The sequence below is a fragment of the Microtus oregoni genome, unplaced genomic scaffold, assembly GCF_018167655.1.
Source record: "Microtus oregoni isolate MIOR12 unplaced genomic scaffold, Mior012 000000F_ref0000247, whole genome shotgun sequence".
Classification (NCBI taxonomy): Eukaryota; Metazoa; Chordata; class Mammalia; order Rodentia; family Cricetidae; genus Microtus; species Microtus oregoni.
In genome coordinates this window covers 44,285,382-44,309,331 of record NW_024543059.1, presented here as the reverse complement: position 1 = coordinate 44,309,331, position 23,950 = coordinate 44,285,382, and the positions used below count along the sequence as shown (strand labels likewise).

The 23,950-nt window shown below is 53.9% G+C and overlaps 1 protein-coding gene across 1 annotated transcript; it reads right to left on the bottom strand.

Annotated features, from left to right (window-relative positions):
- Nucleotides 1–1,524: 1,524 nt before the first annotated feature.
- Nucleotides 1,525–22,362, bottom strand: Kash5 (KASH domain containing 5). The gene is made up of 21 exons (XM_041675800.1): nucleotides 22,296–22,362; nucleotides 18,898–19,032; nucleotides 15,748–15,852; nucleotides 15,250–15,436; nucleotides 14,820–14,884; nucleotides 13,419–13,485; nucleotides 13,087–13,248; nucleotides 12,610–12,727; nucleotides 12,372–12,422; nucleotides 7,774–7,851; nucleotides 7,514–7,570; nucleotides 7,223–7,282; nucleotides 6,810–6,874; nucleotides 6,604–6,691; nucleotides 6,164–6,291; nucleotides 4,814–4,855; nucleotides 4,451–4,507; nucleotides 3,050–3,098; nucleotides 1,957–2,021; nucleotides 1,769–1,885; nucleotides 1,525–1,666 (listed from the first exon to the last, which is right to left on the bottom strand). The coding sequence occupies exons 1-21, from the start codon at nucleotides 22,360–22,362 to the stop codon at nucleotides 1,525–1,527; spliced, it is 1,905 nt and encodes a 634-aa protein (XP_041531734.1).
- Nucleotides 22,363–23,950: the final 1,588 nt, after the last annotated feature.

Genomic DNA, 23,950 nt, shown 5'->3' with positions numbered 1-23,950 from the left:
TCCCGGAACTCACTTTGTAGACCAGGTTGGCCTCGAACTCACAGAGACCTGTCTGCCTCTGCAAGGCGTGTGCCACCATGCCACGCCCAGATAGGGTCGGAGTTTCTTAACCTTTCTGGGCCTGTTGTTCAACTGGCCCAGGAGGTCTCCAAGGTCTTCGCTGGAGTTCGCGGGGTTCTGGGGAGCAGAAACCAATCAGAGCTCGTAGCTTCCGGAGGCCCCATTCCCCCCCCCCCTCACTGGTCCTTTCGGCGAGCACACGGGGCGAGCGGACAGCGCCCTGATTGGTCTAGAGCAGGCCGGAGAGTCCGCCCTCCTAAATTTGCATTTCCTGGAGGCGGACCGAATCCTCATTGGCCCTTACGCTGTGAGGGCGGAGCTGCTGCTTGCTGCTCAGAAGCCCGGGATACCGTGCAGAACCGGTTAGCGGGCGGCACCTACAGCAATCCGGTTAGTAACAAGGCGCTACCTCACGCCCAGAAATCCGAGTTTTGACTGCTGTCTCCAACAGATCACACCAGGCTCACGTTTCTCCAAACCCCCTCCTCCCGCGGCTCCTTCCACCTTCTCGCCAGCTCAGGGCTGTCCTCCCGCACTTGGATAGGTTCAGACCTCCTGGCTCCATCCACACCTCGCTCCACAGGTCTCGTTCCCAGTGCTTGGGCCTGCCCTTCTCAACCCTCTCCTGGGCACTGGGAACAGCTTGTGGGCTGGGGTTCCAGTGCCACCTCTGCATCTTACTCGCAGAGCCCGCTGTGGCTGCCAGCCTGCCTTGTCTGGATCACCCACCCCTGGGTCTCCTTCCCGCTACCGGGATGTCCGGCTAGCCGACTTCTCAGCCTGTATCCCATCTGCGCCGCTTCTCAAAACTGAACGCGTGGGGTTGGGAGTGGTGTTCTCGGGCTGCACCCCACTTGGCTCTCTTTGTAAATCATAGGAAAGCCGACGATGCCGCCAGCGTTATTGGCGCAGGATCCTGTGGCGCGCTTAAGGTTCACAGCAGTCTGGCAACTCGAGGGTTCAGAGGCCTGCAAGCAGGGGGTCTTGCGTGACCCAGTGTTTTGTGGAGTTGCCAATGAGGAGCTGTGAGAGTAGCCTCTTGTTTGCCTGCTTCAGACAAGCCCTGACTGAGCAGGCAGTGCACTTGCAGTGCAGGGCCAGCCCTGGTCCACGGCCTCGCTTGCAGCAGCATCTACCACACAGACACAACTCAGGGACAGCGAGCTCTCCCCAGCCCAGCACCATGCTGCAGTAGCAGCTTCCGAAGCAGGAGAGGAGGATGGAAAAAGCCTAGGGACCTTGGGTCCCACTGTGACTCAACTGAGGCCCAGGTGCCCTCCTCCCTGAACTTGTTTGGTGAGGCAATCATCCCGTGCTGAAGTCATTACTGCATGATTTGCTATTGTCAAGAAAACAGGAAAAAGCCAGGAGAGGCTATGGTCACATAAAAACAACTTAGGGATGTTGGCCCCGTGTCCTGATTCTGAATCAGGGACAGAAGGAGGCACAGTGGGGTACGGTGTCTCACACTGGTGGGGGCTGTAGGTAGTAGAGCTGCAGGTGTGGCCAAGTGGGTGTCGGGGACTGGCTCAGCAGCAGGATGGAGAGTAGCAGCAGCAGCAGCAGGCCCAAGACGGGCGTGGGGACCAGTGGATGTTGGCTGATTCTGGAGAGGAGGCAGGAGAGGCTGAAGGTGGCCCCAGGGAGACTGGCCTTATTATTAACATGTGGCTCCCCACCCGCTTCTGGAGACACCTGAAGGACACACCTGAGCCCTGGGGAGTGCTGGGGGCGCAGGCAGTGCTGGGCCCAGGGCCTCTTGACTGGCACCAGCTCTCTCACCACAGGCGTGAGGGCTTGCTGCACCTCTGGCACATCTTGACAGCTGGAAGGCAGACGGGTTGCTAGGTCTGGTCTGTCCTAGGTCCCTTTCCAGTTCCCATGTATCCCCTTTACCTCTCAGGAGAGCTTCCTGGGTCAAGCTCATAGCCAGGGGTTCCCAGAGGGCTGGTGGGGCCAACCTGGGTGGAGAAAGGACACAGCACACCCACTCACTCATTCTGCAGGGGTTTGGGGCAGCACCCTGGATTCTGACTGCACACAAGGCCACATGTCCCTGGTCAGGGATGATGACAGCCCTCCCCTTCCCGGGACTGACGGAATGGGGGAAAGAAGGCAGGGTTAGGACAGTGTCCATGCAGTGGTCAATGAGGGTGTGAGCTTTTAGACTGCTCTCCCCCTCCCAACGGATCCTCTAAGTCCCTAGCCTCCGGGGCAGGGATTTCCAGGTGCCTGTCCCTGTGCTGGACACATATGCCGTGGCCAATTACTGAAGGCTCCGTCAGCCTGCTGCCACTCCTCCTGTCTCTCTGGAACCTTTCTGCCAGTCAGGGTTTCACATGCCCACATCTGCTCCTAATGCAGTGGACATGCCAATGACAAACCAACTAGCGTGTCACTCCCAACATGTCGCTCCTGCTCCCATGTTGCCTGGCCCTGAGCTGAGGGCAGAGAAAAAGAGCCGGATTTCCCCAATGATGGGGCCTGAGCGTGACCAGGCAGGTCAGGACTCCAGAGCCTGCCCTCCATCCCTCACAAGCCCTGGACTCATCTCTCATTGCGTTCCTTTACCTTCCCTTGAGCAGAGCTGGCCTGAGACCTTCATTTTGTCTAGCCGCGGAGAAAGGTGGAGCTGTCCAGGCCCAGGCGGTCTGACCAATCACTGAGGCCACTAGTTCTTTGGTGAGGGGGACTGTGTGGGAGTTCGCGGTGCAGTGGGGGTGTAGCGGGGGTGTAGCGTTAGCTGTGAGGCTCCAGGCTCAGACTATACATATGTGGCTGGGGTCTCTGGGGAACATCCTGGCTGGCAACTGCCTCCAGCCTCCCCCTTTCCATTCCCACCCCTGCCTCTCATTAGCTGCACCGAGGGCCTTGTTATCGCCTGACCAAATGATTTTCTGTCTGTTCCTAAGGACTTCAAGCTGGGGAGAAGGGGCTGGAATTAGTTGCTCAGCTCTTAGGGATAGTAAGGATGCTAGGGATTGCCTACCAGGACCCAGCTTTCTTCTTCTTCCTCTTCTTCCTGTCTTCTGGACAACCTATAGCAAACAGAGTCATTGGACACCTCTCCTCCCCAGTTCTCTTACCCACCGGAAGCTGCAGATACAATGGACCTCAGTCTGATGGGGGCTCCTGTGTATACTTTTCAGAGATTGAAAACAATCAAATCTGGGAGTTTGTGACCCCCCAAAGGCTCAGAAGCCCTTGACCTAGGCTTTCCTACTTGTCCCTTTCCAGCTGATCTCCAGGCAGAAACAAAGTCTGTGCTTTACCCTCAACACCAGGGTATGTGAACTCTGGGCCCCCTGTTGGGGGTGCTAGGCCATTTCTTAGCCTTGGTCTTTCAGCTCTTGTCAGAGACTGGGAAAGTACCTCCCCTCTCTCAGCTCTGAAGCTCACTATTTGGGAGCCTCAAGTCCAAACCACTTCTCTAGGTGTGCGAGCCCCAGCTTCCCCAAGCCTCTGCTTTAGGGACACAGCTTTGGAGGCCCTGCTATCAAGCTCCAGAGGCCGATGGCTCCACAGGGACCCAGGTGCCCCTGACACCAGCCTATGCCTGAGGATCAGGGATCTCGCCCTGCAGCTGCCATCAAGCCAGTAGCCTCAGAGACACAGCTGCTCCCACCCAGGCCCACTGTGCACTGCTGTGTGAGCCCCTGAAATGCTCATGTGGGCTGTTGAGTCCCCACCCCTTGAGGTCAGGCCCCAGCCTCTTCCTATCTTGGGCCGCAGTGTTTGTCACCCCAGTCCTGGGCTGGGTGCCACCCTGGAAATGTGCTGATAGCAGCTTATCCTCCTATCCTCATGACGTAGGAGGAGGTCACACTGCTCAGAGCACCCAGGCAGCCCAATCTCAGCTCTACCCAGGCAAGTCCAATTAGAGGTTGTATAGGGGCCTCATTAGCCGTGACAGCAGGAGTCTGGAGGAGGGGGCCCCACAGGAAGCCGGGGGCGCTGTGACCAGACATCCAGTGTTTTCCATTCTTACTCAAAGCCCGAGTAAGGGCCTCAAAACACATCCCATCAGTCACACAGCTGGACTCCGGGATCTATGGAGGCTCATAGAGGCCCCTCAAGGAATGGGGGCCCAAGATTGGTTCTGGAGCCTGCAGGGTCTTCCATGGCTGGGAGTCCTCAAGGTGTCTATCAGCCTTGTCCCTGCATCTCTGGCTCCCTGTAGGGTAACAACTGCAAACCTATACCATCCAGGCTGGTCTTTGGGGTGCCCCCCACAGCCCCTGAAAGCCTCTCTGGGGTCTAGGTGTCCACCTCCTCTTGGAATTGCCAGGGTCAGGATGTGCTCACAGACTGAGGAGGGGAGGGTGCCGTTTGTCCTGATCCTCTCACAGCCAGAATCCACAGCGGGAGGACCCATCCACCTACTCCTTACCTTGAGGATGGTGTTCTGCTTCCTTCTAGAGCATGCAGTGACTCTCTCTGGAAGTTTCTCTGCAGAACATTAAGGTTTGGTCTCCTTATCTTCACACCAGTAGCCCAGCCAGACCCCCTCTACTTGAGGTCCAGACCGAGGTGGATGGCCCCAGGAATACAAGTTTTTAAGCTTCCCATAGGGGTCCTCTCAGCACCAAGGCAAAGCCACATGTGCCGTGGACACTGTAACTCTACCTAGCTCCTTCTAAGGACCAGACATTAATGTTTCCAGGATGCCTCCGCCCACCAGCCTGTTCTCCTCGCTTCCCTCTGTGGGACTCAGGCTTCTCCCTGCTCCTCCGAAGGGCCCAGATCTAGAGACGTCTCTTTTGTGCCTGGGACCTCAGTCACAAACTCCACTAACCTGACACTTTTGTTACTGTTGTTCTGTTTTGTTGAGACAGGGTCTTGTGTTGCCCAGCTGGTATGAGCTCATCATGCACAGAGGATGGCCTTGAGCTCCTCCTGCTTCTACTTCACTGTGTGGCCACCTTGCCCCACATTTTCATTTTTTTGAGATAGGATCTAACTCTATAGCTCAGGCTGACCTCAAATTCATGTTAAGCCTCCTGCTTATGCCTTCCCAGTTCCAGAATTGCAGAGTGAGTCACCACATCCATCCCAACAGTGACCTCCAGCCTGTGCACCTGGCCACCTCTAGTGCCCCCAGATGTCCTCGAAGATGTCACTTCCCCCACTCCTTTCTCAGCACTGCCCTCCTGCCCTGTTCCTACCCTGCCTGAGATAGCACAATCCCCTTTGCCTACTTCCTCACCCAAGTCACACTGGCTGGTTAAACATCTCCACGCTTCTCCAGTCCTAAGACAAGGTCACTTCCCCTCCCTGTCTCCCACCTCTGTCCCAGGTGTCTGTCGCCTGAACCAGCTGGCCCAATGGGGCTGACTTCTGTCTGGTGTCAGCTGTGTACAGAGCCAGCACAGGGGCACCTGGGGCTTCTGCTCAGTGGTAGAGCACTTGCCTTGCACAGTGCAGACTTGGGTTCTATCCTCAGGGAAAGAGGGAATCTAACCACAGTGAGCCTGCTAAGCTGCCACGTTTGCTTTTCTGCCTGCCCCAACCCCTTTTTTTAGACAGGGTCTCTGTGCAGCCCAGACTTATTTAAGTACTAAGCTTTTCTTTCTTTTCTTTTCTCTTTTTTTGGGGGGGGTGTTGAGATAGGGTTTCTGTGTGTAGCTCATCTGACCTGGAACTCGAACCCAGAGATCTGCCTTCCTCTGCCTCTCAAGTCTGGGATTAAAGGTGCATGCTACCACTGCCCAGCAGCTTCCCCCCCCACCCCCCCCGAGACAGGATTTCTCTGTAGCTTTGGAGCCTGTCCTGGCACTTGCTCTTTAGACCAGGCTGGCCTCAGAATCAGAGATCTGCCTACCTCTGTTTCCCAAGTGCTGGGATTAAAGGTGTGTGCCACCACTGCCCAGCCCCAGCAGCTTTTCTTAAAGACACTTCATGTCTTCCACAATATGAACAATTGTAAATAAGGGAATCATGACAGGATTTCTACAGGGCAGCTTAGTTTGCCTGTCCCTTGAGGGCAGGGGTGTGTCCTGTTGGCTGGGGCTGCTTCCTCAGAGTTAAACTCAGGAGTAGACAACAGAGCTAGAGGGCTAGAAGAGTCAGTGGGATCCTGCAATCCTCTTGGGGGTCCCAGGACTTTTGTGGCTCAGAGACTCCTCTGCTTACCTCAGAGGGAAACTCAGCCTCCTCATGCGGCTCAGCCTCCTCCCACTGCCACACTCCATACAGAGGACTGGAGAGGCCAACACCTGATGCGTCCTGCTCCTAGACACAGAAGTTGTATCTAAACCTTGCAGGGCCAGAGCAAGGTGCAGAGGGAATTGGTGATGGGGCCATAGATTGGTAGATGTTAGGGAACATGGCCACAGGGAGTTTCCACAGCTGAGGTTGAGGCACAGCAAGCTGGAGAAGGGCAGGTGCCTGGGAGGTGCTACGTGGCAGCAGAGTGAGCTAGAGTCACCAAGTGCCAAGTACCCGGCCCTTTGGGACTATGAGCCAGAAGTGAGGATCTGCACAGGGGCACATGGAGTTTGTGCCTTGGTGTCCTCTAAAACATTCCACGGAAGCAGAGCCTACCTGCCAGATAGCCTGAATCTCCAGGTCCAGTGATGGGGGTGCTGCCATGATCCAGCCTACTCTTCCCACCTCAGCCCGTTCCAGGAGCCTGGCCACATAGGAGGAGTCCTATCTTTTGGACCAGTCTGCAACCTTTACCCTGCCCCTTTCATGCCTGACCATCCTCCCCTCCACGGCGACCTGTCCCCTCCTGACTATCTACTCACTCCTCTGGGCCTTCCTGGCTCAGACTCAACTGCTCCTCCAAGTTTGAGATTTCTTGCCTTAGTTCCTACAAGGAAGCAGAGCATGGTCTCTGGTGGAGCCCCACATATCTTGGGCTCCTCTTGCCAGACACATATTGCCAAGGATGAAGAAGCAGTGGCAGAAACTCCCAAAGAGCACAGAAGCCAAGCCCAGAACATAAAGCACAGCCAGGAACATCACAAAAGCAGAACAGACTCAGAGAAAACTGACAATGGAGCCACCGGGGCAGACTCTGCCCGGGGAGGGGTCAGGAGCTCCCAGAGGTGAGGGCTGTGGGATGCAGAGTGAGGAAGGGAGGGGCAGAGAGATGTAGTGGTCTAGTGGGGAGGAGGGCAGCAGATGCGGAGACCCCATAAAGATGGGCACTTGTTACCTGGGTGGTGGTTCTGTATTCCTCCAGAGTCTGGGCCAGACTCTCTGCATGGCGGGTACGCTGGGGAACAGAGGCAGGGTTCAGTCCCCTAAGACATGAAGCTGCTGAAGTGGGGGCTGGCTGAGTTGGGAAAGCCTGGGGCAGAGGCTTCCAGACCCTGCAGGCCACCCTGAGACCCAAGGAGGCCTGTCAGGGCCGCTTGCCCAGGGCTCAGGGCTGGGTGGGCTCCTGGCGCACAAGGCAGGGGCTAGGAAGGCATGGTAAGTGCAGGTCTGCTGCCCTGGCCCTCACCTCGGAGAGGACTGCTTCACGCTGACAAATGAGCTGTTCGCACTCACGGAGCTGCCGCTGCCAAGGAAGGAGCCTATCAATTCTCCACCCAGCCTCCAACAGCCCCCACACCTCCCCTCAGCCTCCAGTGACACCCATGGGGGTCAGCTGCTCTGCCTGGGCAGCCCTGAGGATGTGGAGTCTGGTGCAAGAGCCTCTTCTCAGCAGCTGCAGTGCTGAACTTGGGTGCAGGGAGGTGAGCAGTCCCACACATGCTGCACCTTCAAAGCATCTTTCTCTGTGGCTAGCTCCTCACTCCGCCTCCTCACGCCATCTCGCTCTGCTAGCAGCTTCCCATTCTGGAGGAGGAAAGCCTGGCTTACCTACCGCCCTGTGCACCCCAGTTAGCCCTTTCTTCTCCCCCTGTCCTACTGGGACCTCAGCTGGAATTTCCATTTTCTCACTGATCAGGGGACAAGAGGACGTCATGGGGTAGCTGCAAATAGTGACTTCCAGGCACTTTGCACGGGAGATTCCAACTCTCTTCCCATTTTTGAAGATAAAGGCAGCTCAGGCCTAGAGGGATTGAGGAATTTATTCCAGACCACACAGCTCTTCTACTAATGACAACAGATACGCGCCTCCTATAAGTGTTCCTAACTACAAAACTAAAGGAAAGTATGGTGAGCCCAGAACACATACACGCGCGCGCGCGCACACACACACACACACACACACACACACACACAGTATCAATACATAGCTTGGGCAGGCTTTGAACTTGTGATCCTCCTGTTCAGTGGGTATGGGCCACCACACCTAATCTTCATGCCCGGCTCCAATAATTATATTTTGGTTTCTTATTTTATCCATATCTTTTGCTTTCCTGTCCAGTTTCTCCTGGAGCAACCCCAGTGTTTACCTACTCGTACAATTATCTCCTTCAGCAAACTGTGATGTCCAGCCCACCTCTAATACCCAGCCTGTGGGGGAAAGGACATGTGAGAAGCAGAGAATGCAAAGCTCACTGAGGAGGCCCAAACAGGGCTTGACGAGAGGTGGTACCTGTGCTGAGCCTCCGGAAAGGTCCCATGCAAGGTCCCAGTGGGACCTAAGAATACAATGGCTCAAAGCTGGGTGTGAGGAAATACACCTATCATCTCAGCACCAGGGAAGCTGAAATCAGAGGACTGATTTGAGTACCAGGCCAGCCTGGGCCATATAACAAGACCTTGTCTCAAAAATTAAAAACAAAATAAAAGAATTTGACATTTCAGCTGGGTGGTGGTGGTGTGCACACTTTTAATCCCAGCACTCGGGAGGCAGAGGCTCACGGATCTCTGTGAGGCCAACCTGGTCTACAGAGTGAGTTCCAGGACAGCCAGGACTGATATATAGAAGAAACCTGCCTTGGAGAAAAAAAATAAAAAAAGGAAAGAAGGAAGGAAGGAAGGAAGGAAGGACGGATATGAGCATTCAAAGTCCCAGGCCAGGCCCCTGAAGTCTGGCAAACCTCATCCTTCTCGAGAGCCCAGGAGACAGAGGCCAGCTCTTCTGGTCTCCAGCCTGTCCCTGCCCCAGGTCCTTCACCGCAGCAGCCCGGGCTACCTGGGTGAAGGGTAGAGGAAGGACAGCTGGGAGTGCTGTGTCAACACCTGTCCACCTGGTGAGGGGTACCCAAAAACACCCTGCAGTCTCCTGCAGAAGCACTGGCTGTGGGTTTTTGGGATTCAGCCAGCAGTCAGATCATTGGAGGCTGAGTGTCCCGTTACCCTCCCAGGCCCTGCTGTAACCTGAGATCTCAATCTCTAGATCCCAGTGGGTAGCTGCAGCAGGCCAGCAAGGAGCTGAGAATAGCTTCAGCTACAGAGTTAGATGCTTAGGGACATTTCTCTGCAGGCACAGGGCCTGGGGCAGGAGTCAGGGGTGCTGGTAGCCTGTTCACTGGGCTGGCTTTGGCCGGTTGCATGACATGCCATGGGGGCAGTGACAAGGAAACCCAGCTGCAGAAGGAACAGCTACCCCAGCCCCTCCTAGCTGTCTCAGCTCCAGACTGAAGGCAAGACATCCTCCCAGGCCCCCTTGCAGCTGTGGTTTAGGGATCCTCCCTGCCAACGATATGGTGAAGATGGCTGTTGACATAATGCAGAGAGAGGCAGGAGTGTGTGTGCGCGTGCGTGCGTGCGTGCGTGTGTGTGTGTGTGTGTGTGTGGATTGGGGGGGGAGCTGGTGCCTCCCACCTGCATTAAGCCATCTGTGACTATGAGGCCACAAGCAGGAAAAAATGCTGTCAAGAGACTGGGTATGCAGGAGCCCCCAGCTGGGGATGTGACTCAGTGTTGCTTGCCTAACACGTGTGATTCTGGGTTCCATTCTCCGCATACTCTCACTTAAGAAAAAAAAAAAACCAGGACTGGAGAGATGGTTTAGCAGTTAAGGGCACTGGCTGTTCTTCCAGAGAACCTGAGTTCAATTCCCAGCAACCACATGGTGGCTTACAACCATCTATAATGGTATCTGATGCCTCCTTCTGGCATGCAGGCATACATACAGAACACTCATACATAAAAACAAACAAACAGAATTTAAAAAAAAAAGAAGAAGAAAAAGAAAAAAGCCGTCGAGCCACCAGACAACCCAGACATCAGAAACTACTTTGGGCAGAGCTGGCATGTAGCAGCCCCCTGGTGCTGCAGACACCAGAGGGCAGGACAACCATCACATCTGGGTGCCTGGGAGCTGTGACAAGGGTCCTGCAGGATTGTCTCCTTAATTCTTCCCTCCTTTTTTTTTTTTGGCTTTTCGAGACAGGGTTTCTCTGTGGTTTTGGAGCCTGTCCTGGAACTAGCTCTTGTAGACCAGGCTGGTCTCAGACTCACAGAGATCCACCTGACTCTGCCTCCCGAGTGCTGGGATTAAAGGTGTGCGCCACCACCGCCCCGCTAATTCTTCCCTCTTTTGGTGACAGGCTCCCTCTACATAACTCTGGTTGTCCTGAAACTCACTTGTTAGACCACACAAGCCTTGAGCTCACAGAGTTTGCTTGCCTCTGCCTCCCAAGTGTTGGGATAAGATTCCCTTCTTTCTTAAAAAAAAAAAAAATATTCTGGGGGCTGGAGAGATGGCACAGTGGTTAAGAGCACTGGCTGTTCTTTCAGAGGACCCACGTTCAATTCGCAGCACCCACATGGTAGCTTACAACCGTCTGTAGCCAGTTCCAGAGGATCCCACACCCTCTTCTGGTCTCTACAGAGACTAGGCACTCACATGATGCACAGACAGAAAACACTCAGACATAAAATGGATTCTTAAAAAAAAATGTTCTCTAAGCTATTTTACACCATCTGAGTGCAGGTTTCAAGGCAGCTGCCGTCCTGCCCAGGGACTCCCAAGGCCCGGGAAGGGGGACGACAGTTTACAAAGGAGCCATTGGAGAGTAAACAAGTGGAACCTAGGGTACAGACACAGGACAGAGACTCAGGATAGGAGCTAGGGCCCACAAAGCAGAGAACTTCTAACTGGGGCTGAAAAGCCAGAGAATGGTTCAGAGGCCCTGAGCCGTGACTGGCAAGGAGGGGGAACCTCGGAACCATGGGACAGCTGATTCTGAGTGAGCTTCCCTCCCAGCTCACACAGAACTACTGCAGGGCAGCAGAGGTAGACCACACAGGTGCAGCTGTGTGTCTCCACATGAAAGCAGTCAGTTCCCCTGAGTGACCCAGGAGAGGAGACGGGCACAGCAGGTGGCACAAGGGCTAAACCCAGATTTGAAGGCAATTCTGGCCTGCCCACGGATGGCTAAGTAGATGGAACGAAGGCTGTCCATCTGCAAGGAGAGCAGAGGATGGGTGTCGAGTGAGGACCAAAGCTGCCTGGGATGTGAACCCACCATGGATCTGCAACTGATCTCCTGCCTTGGGGAGGAGGGATATCATTTAACCTTAGATGAATTTCAATGTGGACAAGAACTCAGAGTGAACAGGGACTTAAATTGGTTGTAGGGACTGGTCCTCGGGAAAACACCGTCCCTTCACCATTAACACAACCCAACTGTGCAGGCTCCTTCTGGTTCCTGGAGAACACCCAGGCCTGGTGGCTGTTTGCCCAGAGCTCCATCTCCAATACCACCAAAATGAAAAACAAAAACAAAAGCTTAGAAGGGAAGGAAAGAGCCACAGGCCTGAGGTGGCCCATCGTGCTCCTGGGAGTAGCCTCAAAGCTTATGCTTAAAAAATGTTTAAATGAGCTGGGCAGTGGTGGCGCAGGCCTTTAATCCCAGCACTCGGGAGGCAGAGGCAGGAGGATCTCTGTGAGTTTGAAGCCGGCCTGGTCGACAAGAGCTAGTTCCAGGACAGGCTCCAAAGCTACAGAGAAACCCTGTCTTGCAGAAACCAAAACAAACAACCAAACAACCAAACAACCCGTTTAAACCGCCTCACAGTTTCACTTGCACTGCTAGGGATCAAACCCACAATATACTGATATAAATAATGATATCTGATTTTTTTTTTCAGATAGTCTTGTTATATAGCTCAGGCTGGCCTTGAAATCAAAATCCTCCTGCTTCAGACTCCCTAATACTGGGATGACAGGCATGGAATACTATGCCAGTTTGCAGGATTTTACTGCACACACCTTACATCTCCTATCTTGAGTTAGGAACTTTCTGAACATCTTCTGGCTTAAACCTCACAAAACCCCGTGAAGTGAAGCCACTGGCTTGCTCCTGATGGTGGGCACCATAATGCAGACAAGGGAAGAACTGGCCAGTGCCTCAACATGAACCCAGGGACTAACACAGCCTGTGGGATGCTGGGCCTCCTTGGTTTGCAGGACAGGGCCAGGAACCCTTAGTAAAGGAGGATGGGCCTCAGCTTACCTCCTCCTGTAGCGTCTCCACCTCAGCCACCAGGTGCTGCTGCTCCTTCTCCTGGCCCACCCCAGAGAGGATAGAATCAGTTCCAGCCCTGCTCCATCCTCCCTGAGGATGAAGTGCAGTCAGGGTCTGCATCACTCAAGAGTTGGGTTGAGGAGGGCTCATGAGGGATGGCAGGTAGGCCTGGAGGAGTGTGGGTGAACAGGACCTGGAGTCAGGTAACCTTTGCCTCTTCACTCACTGTGTGCCGGGCCTGGGCCATCAGGCTGCGATTCTGCTCTTCCAGGCTCTTGGCCAGAGTCTTCAGGTCCTCTAGTTCTTCATCCAAAGCCTTGGCCACCTGCAGGGCCTGCTGGGTGCTGACGGGTGGCACAGATGTGAGCGGAGGCAGGCAGAGAAGCAGAGCAGAACATCCCAGACTATGAGGGAGACTATGACCAGATGCAAGCTAAGCCGGGGCAGAGAGAAAAGGACAGGGGCATGCAGTGTGGGGTGGAGACACTGGAGGAAGGGAGCATGGGGTCACTCAGAAAAGAAAGAAAGGAGGTAGAGGACAGAGAATGACAGCAAAAACTGGAAGGAGATAGTCAGAATGAATCCAAAAGGCCAGAGGCAAGATGCAGATAGAGGGAAATGGAAGACAGGGGTTGGGCAGTGGAATGCTTACCTGTACCAGAGGCCCAAGCTCTTTGGCAGGAAGGAAGACATAGGCTCTCACCTTCGCAGCTGCTTGCGCAGGGATGCAATCTCCTCCCCTAGGAGCGCTGAACCCTCCTCAGCAGTCTCAACGCTGTGCTGCAGCTTGGCGTTTTCACCAGCGAGGCGCCGGTTGCTGAGCTCCAGGTCCTCCAGGCTGCTCAGCAGCTCAGCTGTGGCAGGCCTGAGGGCAGCAAGGGCCTAGTCACCAGCAGTGCTCCTGCTCCCACCCCCCAGCTTCCCAGGTTCCTCTGAAGACAAATCAGAATGAGACTCTGAGCTTCTCTGAGCCAGAGGACAGCAACCTCCCCACTCCCTGGCCCCAGATAGGCTGGAGGTGGGGAGGACAATCACCCCTCAGGCCTGGGGTCTTCTCCCCCAAAGCTCTCTAAGTTGGCTGGCTCCTCAGCTTCTGGGCATGCTAGAAAGGGAGAAACAAACAAAAGGAGGTTGGACTCTCTGGTGACTTTAAAAATTGGGGTTCCCAAGGATCCTGAGATTGTTTCAGGACTCCATGTGTAGCTTTGGGGTTCCCTGGGCTGAACTACTCTTATTACACAGGCTGCCTGCTCATGTTCGCCTGGAGCTAGTCAGGTCTTCAGAGCCAGTCACCGGGGGTACCTCTACTTCCCCAAGCCCATTCTTCTGTTCCCAGCTTTCCCCAGAGATTTTTTTTTTTTGGTTTTCTTTGTTTTTTTTGTTATTGTTGTTTTCAAGACAGGGTTTCTCTGTATTTTTGGAGCCTGTCCTGGAACTCGCTCTGTAGACCAGGCTGGCATCGAACTCACAGAGATCCACCTGTCTCTGCCTCCTGAGTGCTGGGATTAAAGGCGTGCGCCACCACTGCCAGGTGCTCTCCCCAGGTACTCATCAGCCCCAGTCTGTCATCTTTTGAGTCCAGCCCATTAGACTACACCACCACGCCCACCCTCACTCTCCCTTACCTACTCCCCAGCCTCTGCCTAAGCTTTCTTTCTCTCTCTGTCTTTCCCTACTTGACCTGGCCTACCCCTCTGCTACTCATAGACTCCCTGGCCCCAAGACTGAAGAAGCCTCAAGGTTCAAGAGAATACCAAGAACTGGGTGTGGATGCATTTTTAATTCTAGCAGTCTGTGAGTTCAAGGCCAGACTGGTCCACACACACACACACACACACACACACACACACACACACACACACAGTGAGTTCCAGCACAGCCAGGGATACACAGAGAAACCCTGTCTCAAAAAACCCAAACTGAAACCAAACCAAACAAACAGAAAAAGAATGCCAAGAAAGCTGCAGGCTGGGTTCTGGAGGGCCACTTTTAGAGGTGCACCTCTGAGGTGTGGGGGTCCTGGATACCCAGCACCCTAGCATAGGGCTGGAATACAGCTGGACAGGTGCCTGTTCCCAAGGAAAGGCAGCAGGTGTAAGGGGTGTGTGTGTGGGCAGGGCCAAGAGGAGGAGCCTGACAGGGCAACAGTGCCCTGCACCACGGTAAGATTTCCACAGGGCAGGTGCCTCAGCTGGACAGCAAGGAAGCTGCAGTGTCCTCAGCCTCTGCACTAGGGCTGGAGCTGGCAGAGGAATGGAAAACCTGACCTCAATGTCCAGGATTAGGGGACTGTCCCACAAAGACACCACAGCTGCAGGCTGAGCAACAGCCCCAGTTGTCTCTTTAGCCCTTGCTGTGTGGAGCCAATAGATGAGAGGTCCCTGCTAACCCCCCTGCTGACCCCTGCCACCCGCCTCCTTCTATAAATAGTCTCACCAGATGGCAGGTGTGGAGAAGCTAGGGCTCCCCCGAAGGCCGTCTCCTCTGCCCGCTCTAATCCCCTGTATCAAAGGCAAGAGGCTCAGATCCCCTGCGGCCACCATATCCATGACCTGTGTCTGCAGAGGTCTGGGTGGTGGAAGGGAGGGCAGTTGGTGAGAGTGGCTTTATGGGCGGAGGGTAAGGCCAGATGGCAGGGCCTGGGCTGTGAATGACAGCTCTTGCTACTGTCAGTCCTTTCTAGTTCTACATTCTGGACCCCTGCACCATCATCCAAGGTCTCAGACCCCTTCAACCCTCCATATCTTCTCACAGGCCTTTTCTTAGCCTCAAGTCAACCACATGGGCTTCCTGGGTCTAACTGGTACTAGCTGCAGAGCAAACTTGCAAGACTTCCCAGGGGGGAGGCTGTGGTGTAGGGACTCACCCATGCAACTGGCAGGCAGCAATCCAGTCCCGCATGACCACCAGAAAGGTGTCCAACTCCACAGTCGCCCCATCGCCCTTCCCATAAGGGTCTAAGCTTCGGGCCAGGGTTTGGAGACGCACGTCCTGGGGGCCTTGCCCTGTCACAGCCTCCAGGTAGGCCAGGAGGTGGGTTACAGCCACAGTGCCTGGGACAGAGCATGGTGGGGAGGACTGAACTGGGCAATGGCCAGTGGGGCAGGCCATGGCTCGGGAACAGTGTCTGCCATCAGTGGGCTTGGTGACACTCCTGCCCCACAACATGTAGAGTCCTTCCCCAGAGTCAAGTTTCCCAGTCCATCTCAGAGTGGACAAAGAGCATGAGGCAGGACAGTACCTCCTGCTGTACCCGGCTAGAGGCTAACTCCCCAGCAGACCTTAAGTCCTTCCTACTCCATCCCCTGGAGGACCCCTAAGGAGGGATTTAGCCCAGCCCTCCCTGTGGCTCCCCAGCCCCCACCTGTCTTGAGAGGGTCACAGGCTTCAAATGTGGAGTTAAGGATCTGTTCCTCCAGGCTGAGCAGTGGTCCTGAAGTCACCTCTTCAGGCTGCTCCCAGAGGTACACTGCAGAGAAGAGAGGGTCCAGCCCATGTGAGCGGGATACCAGGATCCTCTGCCTAATACCCAGGCTCTGCTGTGTTGGGGGGTCATTTATTCAGAGCTGTCTGTGGTTGGGACTGGTAAAGGACAGGAGGAGGCTCCCAAGCGGTTCCCATCTCTCAGGCCAGGGAGTGCCCCCTGCTGCCTGTCCAATGGGCTCAGGAGCCATTAGTGAGTTCTGAGATAACCCTCTCTTACCTCTGCCCTTCTCCAGCCTCCCAGACTGTGGGCAGAGGGGACCATGTCTGAGGAAAACAAGGAGGAGGATTCTGGGAAGAGCCAGGAACAATCCGATAAGGCGCGGGCAGCCTAGATCGATCCTGCCTGCTGCAGCCCTTCTTCCAGTTCCCCAGGGAGCAGGTCTCTCGTCTCTACATCCCTAGCATGGCATCATCAGAGCTGAAGGAGCTTAGGCCCAGCACCGAGAGGAAGAGGAGGGATGGGGCTGTCTTGGCGGGGGTAGCAGGGGACTGGTTAGGAGCTGAGCCTCCTGTCAGACTCCCGAGTCAGCAGCACTACAGCAAGTCTGTGGCAAGACTTTTCTTTGGGAGGTCTGTTTCCATGCCAGTAAAATCCTGCCTTGAGAGGACTGAGAGGGCTGCTCTGTGCCCATGTGTGAAGATGTGTGTGTGTGTGTGCTTCTGGGATCTGTTGGTCTTCAGCTATACTCACACTGCATGAATACAGCAGGCACTCAATAGATGCTCCATGTCATGGAGTGTCTCCAAATTAGAGGAGGCTTTCATACCCTCACTGGCCTGGCTTGCTGGGATGATGCCTATTGCACATGGCTGCACGCTAGCGGCTGAGCTGGGGATGAAGGGAGCAACCTGCTCCACACCCCAGCAGGCTCAGGACTCAACTCTGGGCCTCAGCAGTGGCCTTTAGGAAAGGGATAAAGTGTGGTAGACCCTCTGCTTGGCACATAACCACAGGCACTTATGGAACATTAGAACCATGGCAGCTGCTCTTCCTAGAGATGAGTCTGAGGCAGGAGCATCAGAGCTGCCGCAGTCGCCTTCCTCACAGGAGAGCCCCCTCTCACTCTCCAGGGTTCAGGGCACCGGTTTGACCTGGACCCTTCCTGGCTCCCATGGGAGGGCATAAGGGGCCCAGGTTAGTTAGGGGAGGTGGACTTGGGCTGGGCCACTGCTCTTTACCCTCCATGTTACAAGGGAGGACTTTACTACGGCCAAGTAAGGCCACTGCTCCGTAGCCCCTTCCCAAGAGAGACACTGTTTCATCCCTCCTCCTCCTTCATCTCCCAGCTCTGCCCTGCCTTTCTTTTTTCTTTTCTTTTCTTTTTTTTTCTTTTTCTTTTTTTTTTTTTTTTGTGAGGATGCTGGATCCCCTAGGATTGGAGTTACAGACAGTTGTGAGCTGCCATGTGGGTGCTGGGAATTGAACCCAAGTCCTCTGGAAGAACAGTCAGTGCTCTCAACCACTGAGCTATCTCTCCAGTCTCTTTTTCTTTTCTTTTTTAAGACAAGAGTTTCTCTGTGTACCCGTGGCTGTCCTGGAAGTCACTCTATAGATCAGGTTAGCCTCGAACTCACAGAGATCCACTTGCCTTGCTGGGATTAAAGGTGTATGCCACCACCATCCAGCTCAACCTTTCTTTCAGGATCTTTCTTCTACTTCTTCCCCAACCTCTCTCATATATCCAGCCTCTGTCCTCTGTCCCTCGATCCTGTTTTCTCCTGTCCTCCATCTTGTTCCAGTATCTTCTCTCTCCTTTGCCATCCCTGTCTTTCAACCTTTGCGTTTCCTATGTGAGTTCTTCCCTTTCCCAGGGCAGTCTCAGGAGTAGACTTGGCTATGGTCACAGTTCCTGGTGGCCACACGCCCTCTGCTGGTGCAGGCGAGGTTTAGGGAACCCTAAGCCAGGCTGCCTTCTAGTCCTAGCACGCTGGTACCTGTCTACCTGTAAAATCTTATTTGCAGAGGTTACTCCTGAGGCCGAGGTGCAGTTCTCAGCCTTGAGCAAAGCTGCAGGCCCACTTGCGGGCACCCAGGAGCAAAGACAAGATACTCCTGCAATGAGGTTCTTAATCAGACTGGCTCTCCCTGTTAGCACATTCTCAGGAGGTGGAGAGAGAGCAATTAGAGCCGAGGTGAGGGAAGAGACCATGACAGCAGAGCAAGGAGAGATACTTGGGAACCGAGCCGCTGAGACAGGGTGGGAAAGAGAAGAGGAGTGAGAGAAGACAGAGGCTGACTGCATGGGAGCAGGCCAAGACGGATCGGCCCCTGTTCTCTGTGAGTGAGAAGCAGCACACATCGGCTCTCAGAGATGTCTGAAAACACAGGAGTAACTCAGCATGTTTTTATGCTGCTTAATGCACAAAACAGTTTGTAATTGTAGAGTTAAATAAAGTCAGTTAACACTGTTCGCATCACCTTTCCATCATCTTGCCTTAGCCCCTCAGTTCCAGGACTACAGGTAGGAGTCCCTTGCCAACTCTTCTCTCTTAAGAAGTTAAAAGTTACATTTGTAAGCTGAGCACAGTGGCACACACATGCAGTCTCAACACTTGAGAAGAAGAGGTAGGAGGGGTCAAAGTGCAAAGCCAGACCTGTCTCAGAAACAAAAACAGCTCAGTGCTGATTGCCTAACACACACAAAACCCTGGATTCCATCTCCTGCACTGTAAGACTGTCTATATGTGCGTGTGCACGCGGACACACACACATGCGTGCAAACACACACTGGGGAATACCAGCAAGAGGGGCATAAGGTCTGTGGAGCCGTGCTCTAAGCAGGTGACAGACAGATGCCAGTGTTGGGGAAGGTGCAGCAGAAGAGAGAGGGTCAGGGCACTTGTTTTACCCGAAGGAAAGGTATCACTGGCCCACGACTGAAGCACAGGAGGAGTTGGTGAAAGAGGGGGACATTACGTGTGTGGAGCCTCCTGTCCTCAGTAGCCCTCCAGAGAAGAGGAAATGGGAACAGACGTGTGGCAAGCACACAGGTGACACGTACCCCACCTCTTCCACGCAGACACCTACTTGGTTCAGTGGAACTAGCCGGGTCCTCTGGCAGGTCCATGGACCACTCCTGCACCTCTGTCGCTGCTGCTGAAGTTCTCCCCTCCGCTCCGCTGCAGGGAGGGCTGGGAAAGGGGCAGCCTGCCCAGACAGCTCCTACAAGGACAGGCAGAGTAATGGGTTCCTCTGACCAGCTGTGCTCTAACCGCTCCATCTCTGCCCCAGGCCCCCAGGGTTCTCGGAACCTGTTTGCCATCCCCACACCAACTCCAACCTGTTTTATGGGTTTGAGGTATGGGATGGCAACCTGGGCAGTGAGAGCAGGTAGCAAGATCAAAGGGGGAGGCAAGAGGGTGGGGCTAACTGCTGCCCCAGGCCTTGTGGCCACGTCTGTTCCCCTACCAAGTCACCATCCCTGTCTTTGCGACTCTGCCTTGTGCTGGTCTCACTTTCTTCAGTCTTGACTGAGGTCCTTCTCTCCAGGCCCATGGCCCAGCCTCCTCCTAGGCTCCAGACCATTCCCACAGGCTGCAGAGCTGACCTGCCTGGACATTGTTTCCCCTCACCTCAGGGCGAGAATCTGCTTGGGTCTAGCAACAGAGGCACAGTGTGGCCTGGGTCAGCTGCTTTCTCTCCCCAGATCATGCTGTATCTTCTAGCAGCTCTAACCTGCATTGCGTTCTGTAAAGTGGCCTGTGGCTCCTACTGTGGTCTCTGTCTGGGAGCTCCTTGCCTTCCTGTCTCGTTGCCTAGAAACATCTCATTCCTCCTGAGCTGAACACCAAACTCAAGAGGCTCCTATACAACCTAGAGACTGCCCATCTGATCCTGGATTTGAGCCACTTTCAGCCTTGCTCTCCCCTCTTCCACGGACTTTTCTCAGTAAGCCACGTTGTCATTCTTTCATTGGTGGGTGCTAGGCAAGTGCTATATGCTGAAGCACATATAGTCCCTCACTAGTCAGTTCTAGACAGGGACTTTACTGCTAAGCTGACTCCAGCCTACTCACTGAAACAAGCCCACCCTACGACAGCCAGCTTGGCCTTGAATCTGTGGTCATTCTGCCATACCAGGAATTTTCATCACAGGACTGCTGCTTCCTTGCCTTTTTTCCCTTTAGGTTTATTTTTTATTTTATGTGTGAGTGCATTGTCTGCGTGTGTGTGTGTGTGTGTGTGTGTGTGTGTGTGTGTGTGATACCTTTGGCAGCCAGAGGAGGGCATCAGCTCCCCTGCAACTGGAGATACAGATGGCTGTGGACTGCGGGTGGGTGCTGGGAATGAAACTGGGTCATTTGTAAGAGTAGTGTTTTTAAGGTTTGTTTGTTTTTTGAAAAACAAAACAAGGTCCTTCTTTGTAGCCCTCACTGGCCCAGAACTTGCCACAAAGACCAACCCAGCTTTGAACTCCAAGATCCACCTGGCTTCAGAGTGCTGGGATTAAAGGTGTGAGCCATCCAGGTGACACAGAACAAGTGCTCTTAACCACTGAGCCATGCTTCCTCTCCATCAGTGGTCTCCATGTCCCCAGGCCTGCTGCTCCCGGCCTGACCCTCACAGCCCTTGTCAACATAGGGATCCCTCCTCTGCACCCTGACAGGGCTGGCTTGCTCCTCTTACAGTCAGGTCAGTTAGTGTCACTTTCGCCAGGTGGTGGTGCACCCCCTGAATCCCAGCACTTGAGAGGCAGAGAGACAGGTGGATCTCTGTGAGTTTGAGGCCAGAGTAAATTCCAGGACAGCCAATACTACTGAGCAGAGAGACCCCGTCTTGAAAAACAAAGAGAACCCCCAAACAAACAAACAAAAAACCCCAACCAGTTGAGTGGTGGTGGCGCACACCTTTAATCCCAGCCCTCGGGAGAGGCAGGCAGATCTCTGCGAGTTTGAGGCCAACCTGGTCTATAAGAGCTAGTTCCAGGACAGGCTCCAAAACTACAGAGAAACCCTATCTTAACAAACAAAAACCAAAAAGACCAATCAACCAAACAAATGAAAATAAAGGTAAGGGTCACCTTCAATAGAAAGGGCAATTCCCCCAGGTGCCAGGCAACAGTACCCTTGAGGCCGAGAGGGCACCTAGGGCCAAGGGTCAGAGGGTTTGGTTCCTACCTGCTTGCCTCTCTGTCTCTCATGAAATGCAGCCACCACTCTGCTTGGCCTGTATTCCACTAACTGCGCATTTTCTGGAAAGATTATTATTTGGCTTTTGGAGCTTCAGCAGGCCTTCTGAATCTGGGTAGACCAGGCTGGCCTTCATAGTGGTGATCCTCCTGCTGTCCAGCCCAGGGGCTTTTAGAGGACACTAGGGAAGGGAGATCTTTCAGGGACATTCAGGAACTCAGTAGGCAGAAAGGGACAAGGGAGGGAAAAGGATCTCTTCAAGAAGTAGGGAGATGAAGTTTCTGGTGTGTGTTTGAGAGGCCTTGACATGGGTGGGTCCTCCTATCCTAAGAGGAAGTCTGGGAGGGTTCGTGAACTAGAATTCAAGGGCTGCATGCCTACGGCGCCCCAGAATTTCAGGGTCCGCGGGGAACTTGTAGAGTATGCAGTAGGCCTTGGATTTCACAGCAAGAGTCTCTGACAAGTTTTGAGGGAGAATCTGAAGGGCTATCTCGAAGATCCTGGCTGATGACGTGGTGTCAGCGCAGGAGCCGACATTGAGCGATAGTGAGGCCCTGTCTCAGACACCAAAGCAGAGCTCCTGAGAGGCAGTTCTTCCAGAAGACCTGGGTTCCGTCCCACCACCCACAAGGCAGCTCACAACCATCTGCAATTTTAGTTCCTGGGGTCCAACAACCTTTTCTGGTCTCCACAGGATCGCACCTGGTACACATACACATAAAATAAAAATAAATTCGTCTAAACAAAGCCAAACAAAGCCGGGCGGTGGTGCGGTGGTGGCGCACACCTTTAATCTGAGCACTCGGGAGGCAGAGGCAGGTGGATCTCTGTGAGTTCGAGGCCAGCCTGGTCTACAGAGTGAGTTCCAGGACAGTCACAACTACACAGGAAACCGTGTCTCGGGAATCAAACAAGAAACAGACAAACAAAAGCAACTAACTAAAATAAAAAGTTTCCAAGAGGGGTATTTCATACACTTCGGAGGAGTTTTGGTCAGAACTGGGAGCTTTTTTTTTAAAGGAGTTGGCTGGTGATGTTACTGGGGAGTCCCGTAATAATTTCGGGTGTGGCTGACGTGGCTCCCCTCGGGAAAGTCGCCACAGGCAGGGCGTACCTGGAGTCGTGCCTCTCGAAACACAGCTGAGGGCCACCGACGACTAATGGCGGTTGCGAACGGCGCGGAAGAGGCGTGCTCGCATGTGCCTTTCCCGCCAGAAATGCAAATGAGAGGCCTTCCTCAAGCCCCGCCCCTGCACGCAGGCGCACACCAGGTCGAAGACGCTAGTTGATCCCTTACCGTGCGCCCAGAGCTGGCGCGTGCGTAGACTAGCTCGGGAGGATCGCTTGGCCCTGAGCGAGCGCATGCGCACTGATGGAACGAGCCTTGCTGGCTCTAGACCACCGGCACATATCTTATGTGGCACAGGATCTTCCCTTTCTGCTTGGCGAAATAGCAGGGTAGGGTTTGACTGAAGGACTTCCTGTTTAGCCATTGCTTCTTGTCAGTCACAGATCCGAGTCCTTTCTGTCTTCTCTTGGGTCCGACCCGCCCGCTACCGTCACAATGATGCGCAGCCTGGTCCAGCTCACTTCCGCTCCATGCCCTCCTTTGGCATTAACATGTACCCAATCCACATTCCTTCAAAATTTATAATTTATTTACTTTCTTATTTATTTATTTTTTATTTTTATTTATTTATTTATTTAGGATTTCCATCTCCTCCCCGCACCCGCTTCCCATTTCCCTCCCCCTCCCCCGATCAAGTCCCCCTCCCTCATCTGCTCGAAGAGCAATCAGGGTTCCCTGACCTGTGGGAAGCCCAAGGACTGCCCACCTCTATCCAGGTCTCGTAAGGTGAGCATCCAAACTGCCTAGGCTCCCACAAAGCCAGTACGTGCAGGAGGACCAAGAACCCCACTGCGATTGTTCTTGAGCTCTCATTATTCCTCATTGTCTACTTTCTTATTTATTGAGACATTGCCTAGCTATTTAGTCCAGGCTAGTATCGAACTTGGAGCAATCACCGTGCCTCAGCCCATCAAACCTTGAATGGGAATTCAAGAGGAAGGAGCCCCCCCCCCCCCCATGGCAGTGAAGAAGGAGCAGGTGACTGGACTGATTCCCAAAAATATTTGGAACAGAAGACTCCAGCCGCTCTTCCATTTGCCACTTCAGAAACCACGGTCCTCCTGTGGCACTTTCCTTCGCCTCTGGGTCTGCTTAATCTGTTCAGCGTCCATCATGTGGTATTCATAAGCGCCGCTCCAGGGTTCGGGAGCTCTACCCAAAATGGGCACTAACAGAATGACGAGGTGCTTACCATTTTTTGTTTAGTTGGGCATTGTCAGGGTAGGACACAGCCAAGAGTCTCAGTAGAGGCCTGAGTCTTAGTAGTAGTTTACCCTAGGCAATATCTGATTCCAAGAAAGACAGCTTAGACCACCCAGGAACAGACCATCCAAAGGAAATTCCTAACATTCCAAGTGTTGTAGATAGGATCACCTGCCAGCACACACCCATACACCCATCATTTTCCACCAGGACACTCCTAGACAAATGTCAGCCAATCAGGGGTCTCTCACCCCCACCTCTGCTATTATAAAAGCCCCACCCCAATTGAGTTTGGGCTCTCCAATCCATTACGGGGGAGTCTGAGTTCACGACTTGTGTAAGAATAAAAAGGTTCTTTGCTCGGTTTTGGGGGGGGACTCTGTGATTTGGGCATAACAGTCAGTGCACAGGAGGCAGGGGCAGGAAGACGGAGGAAAGTGAGGTCAGCCTGGTCTACGAAGTCCTAGGCTGGCCCAATTAGGTAGTGAGAATATCCAAAAAATAAAGCTGGTGAGTTGATTCAGCGAGTGAAGATATTGTCACCCATCCTGGTGACCTGGGATGAATCCCTAGAACCTACATGGTGGAAGGAGGTCCTCTGAATCCACGCCATACTATGT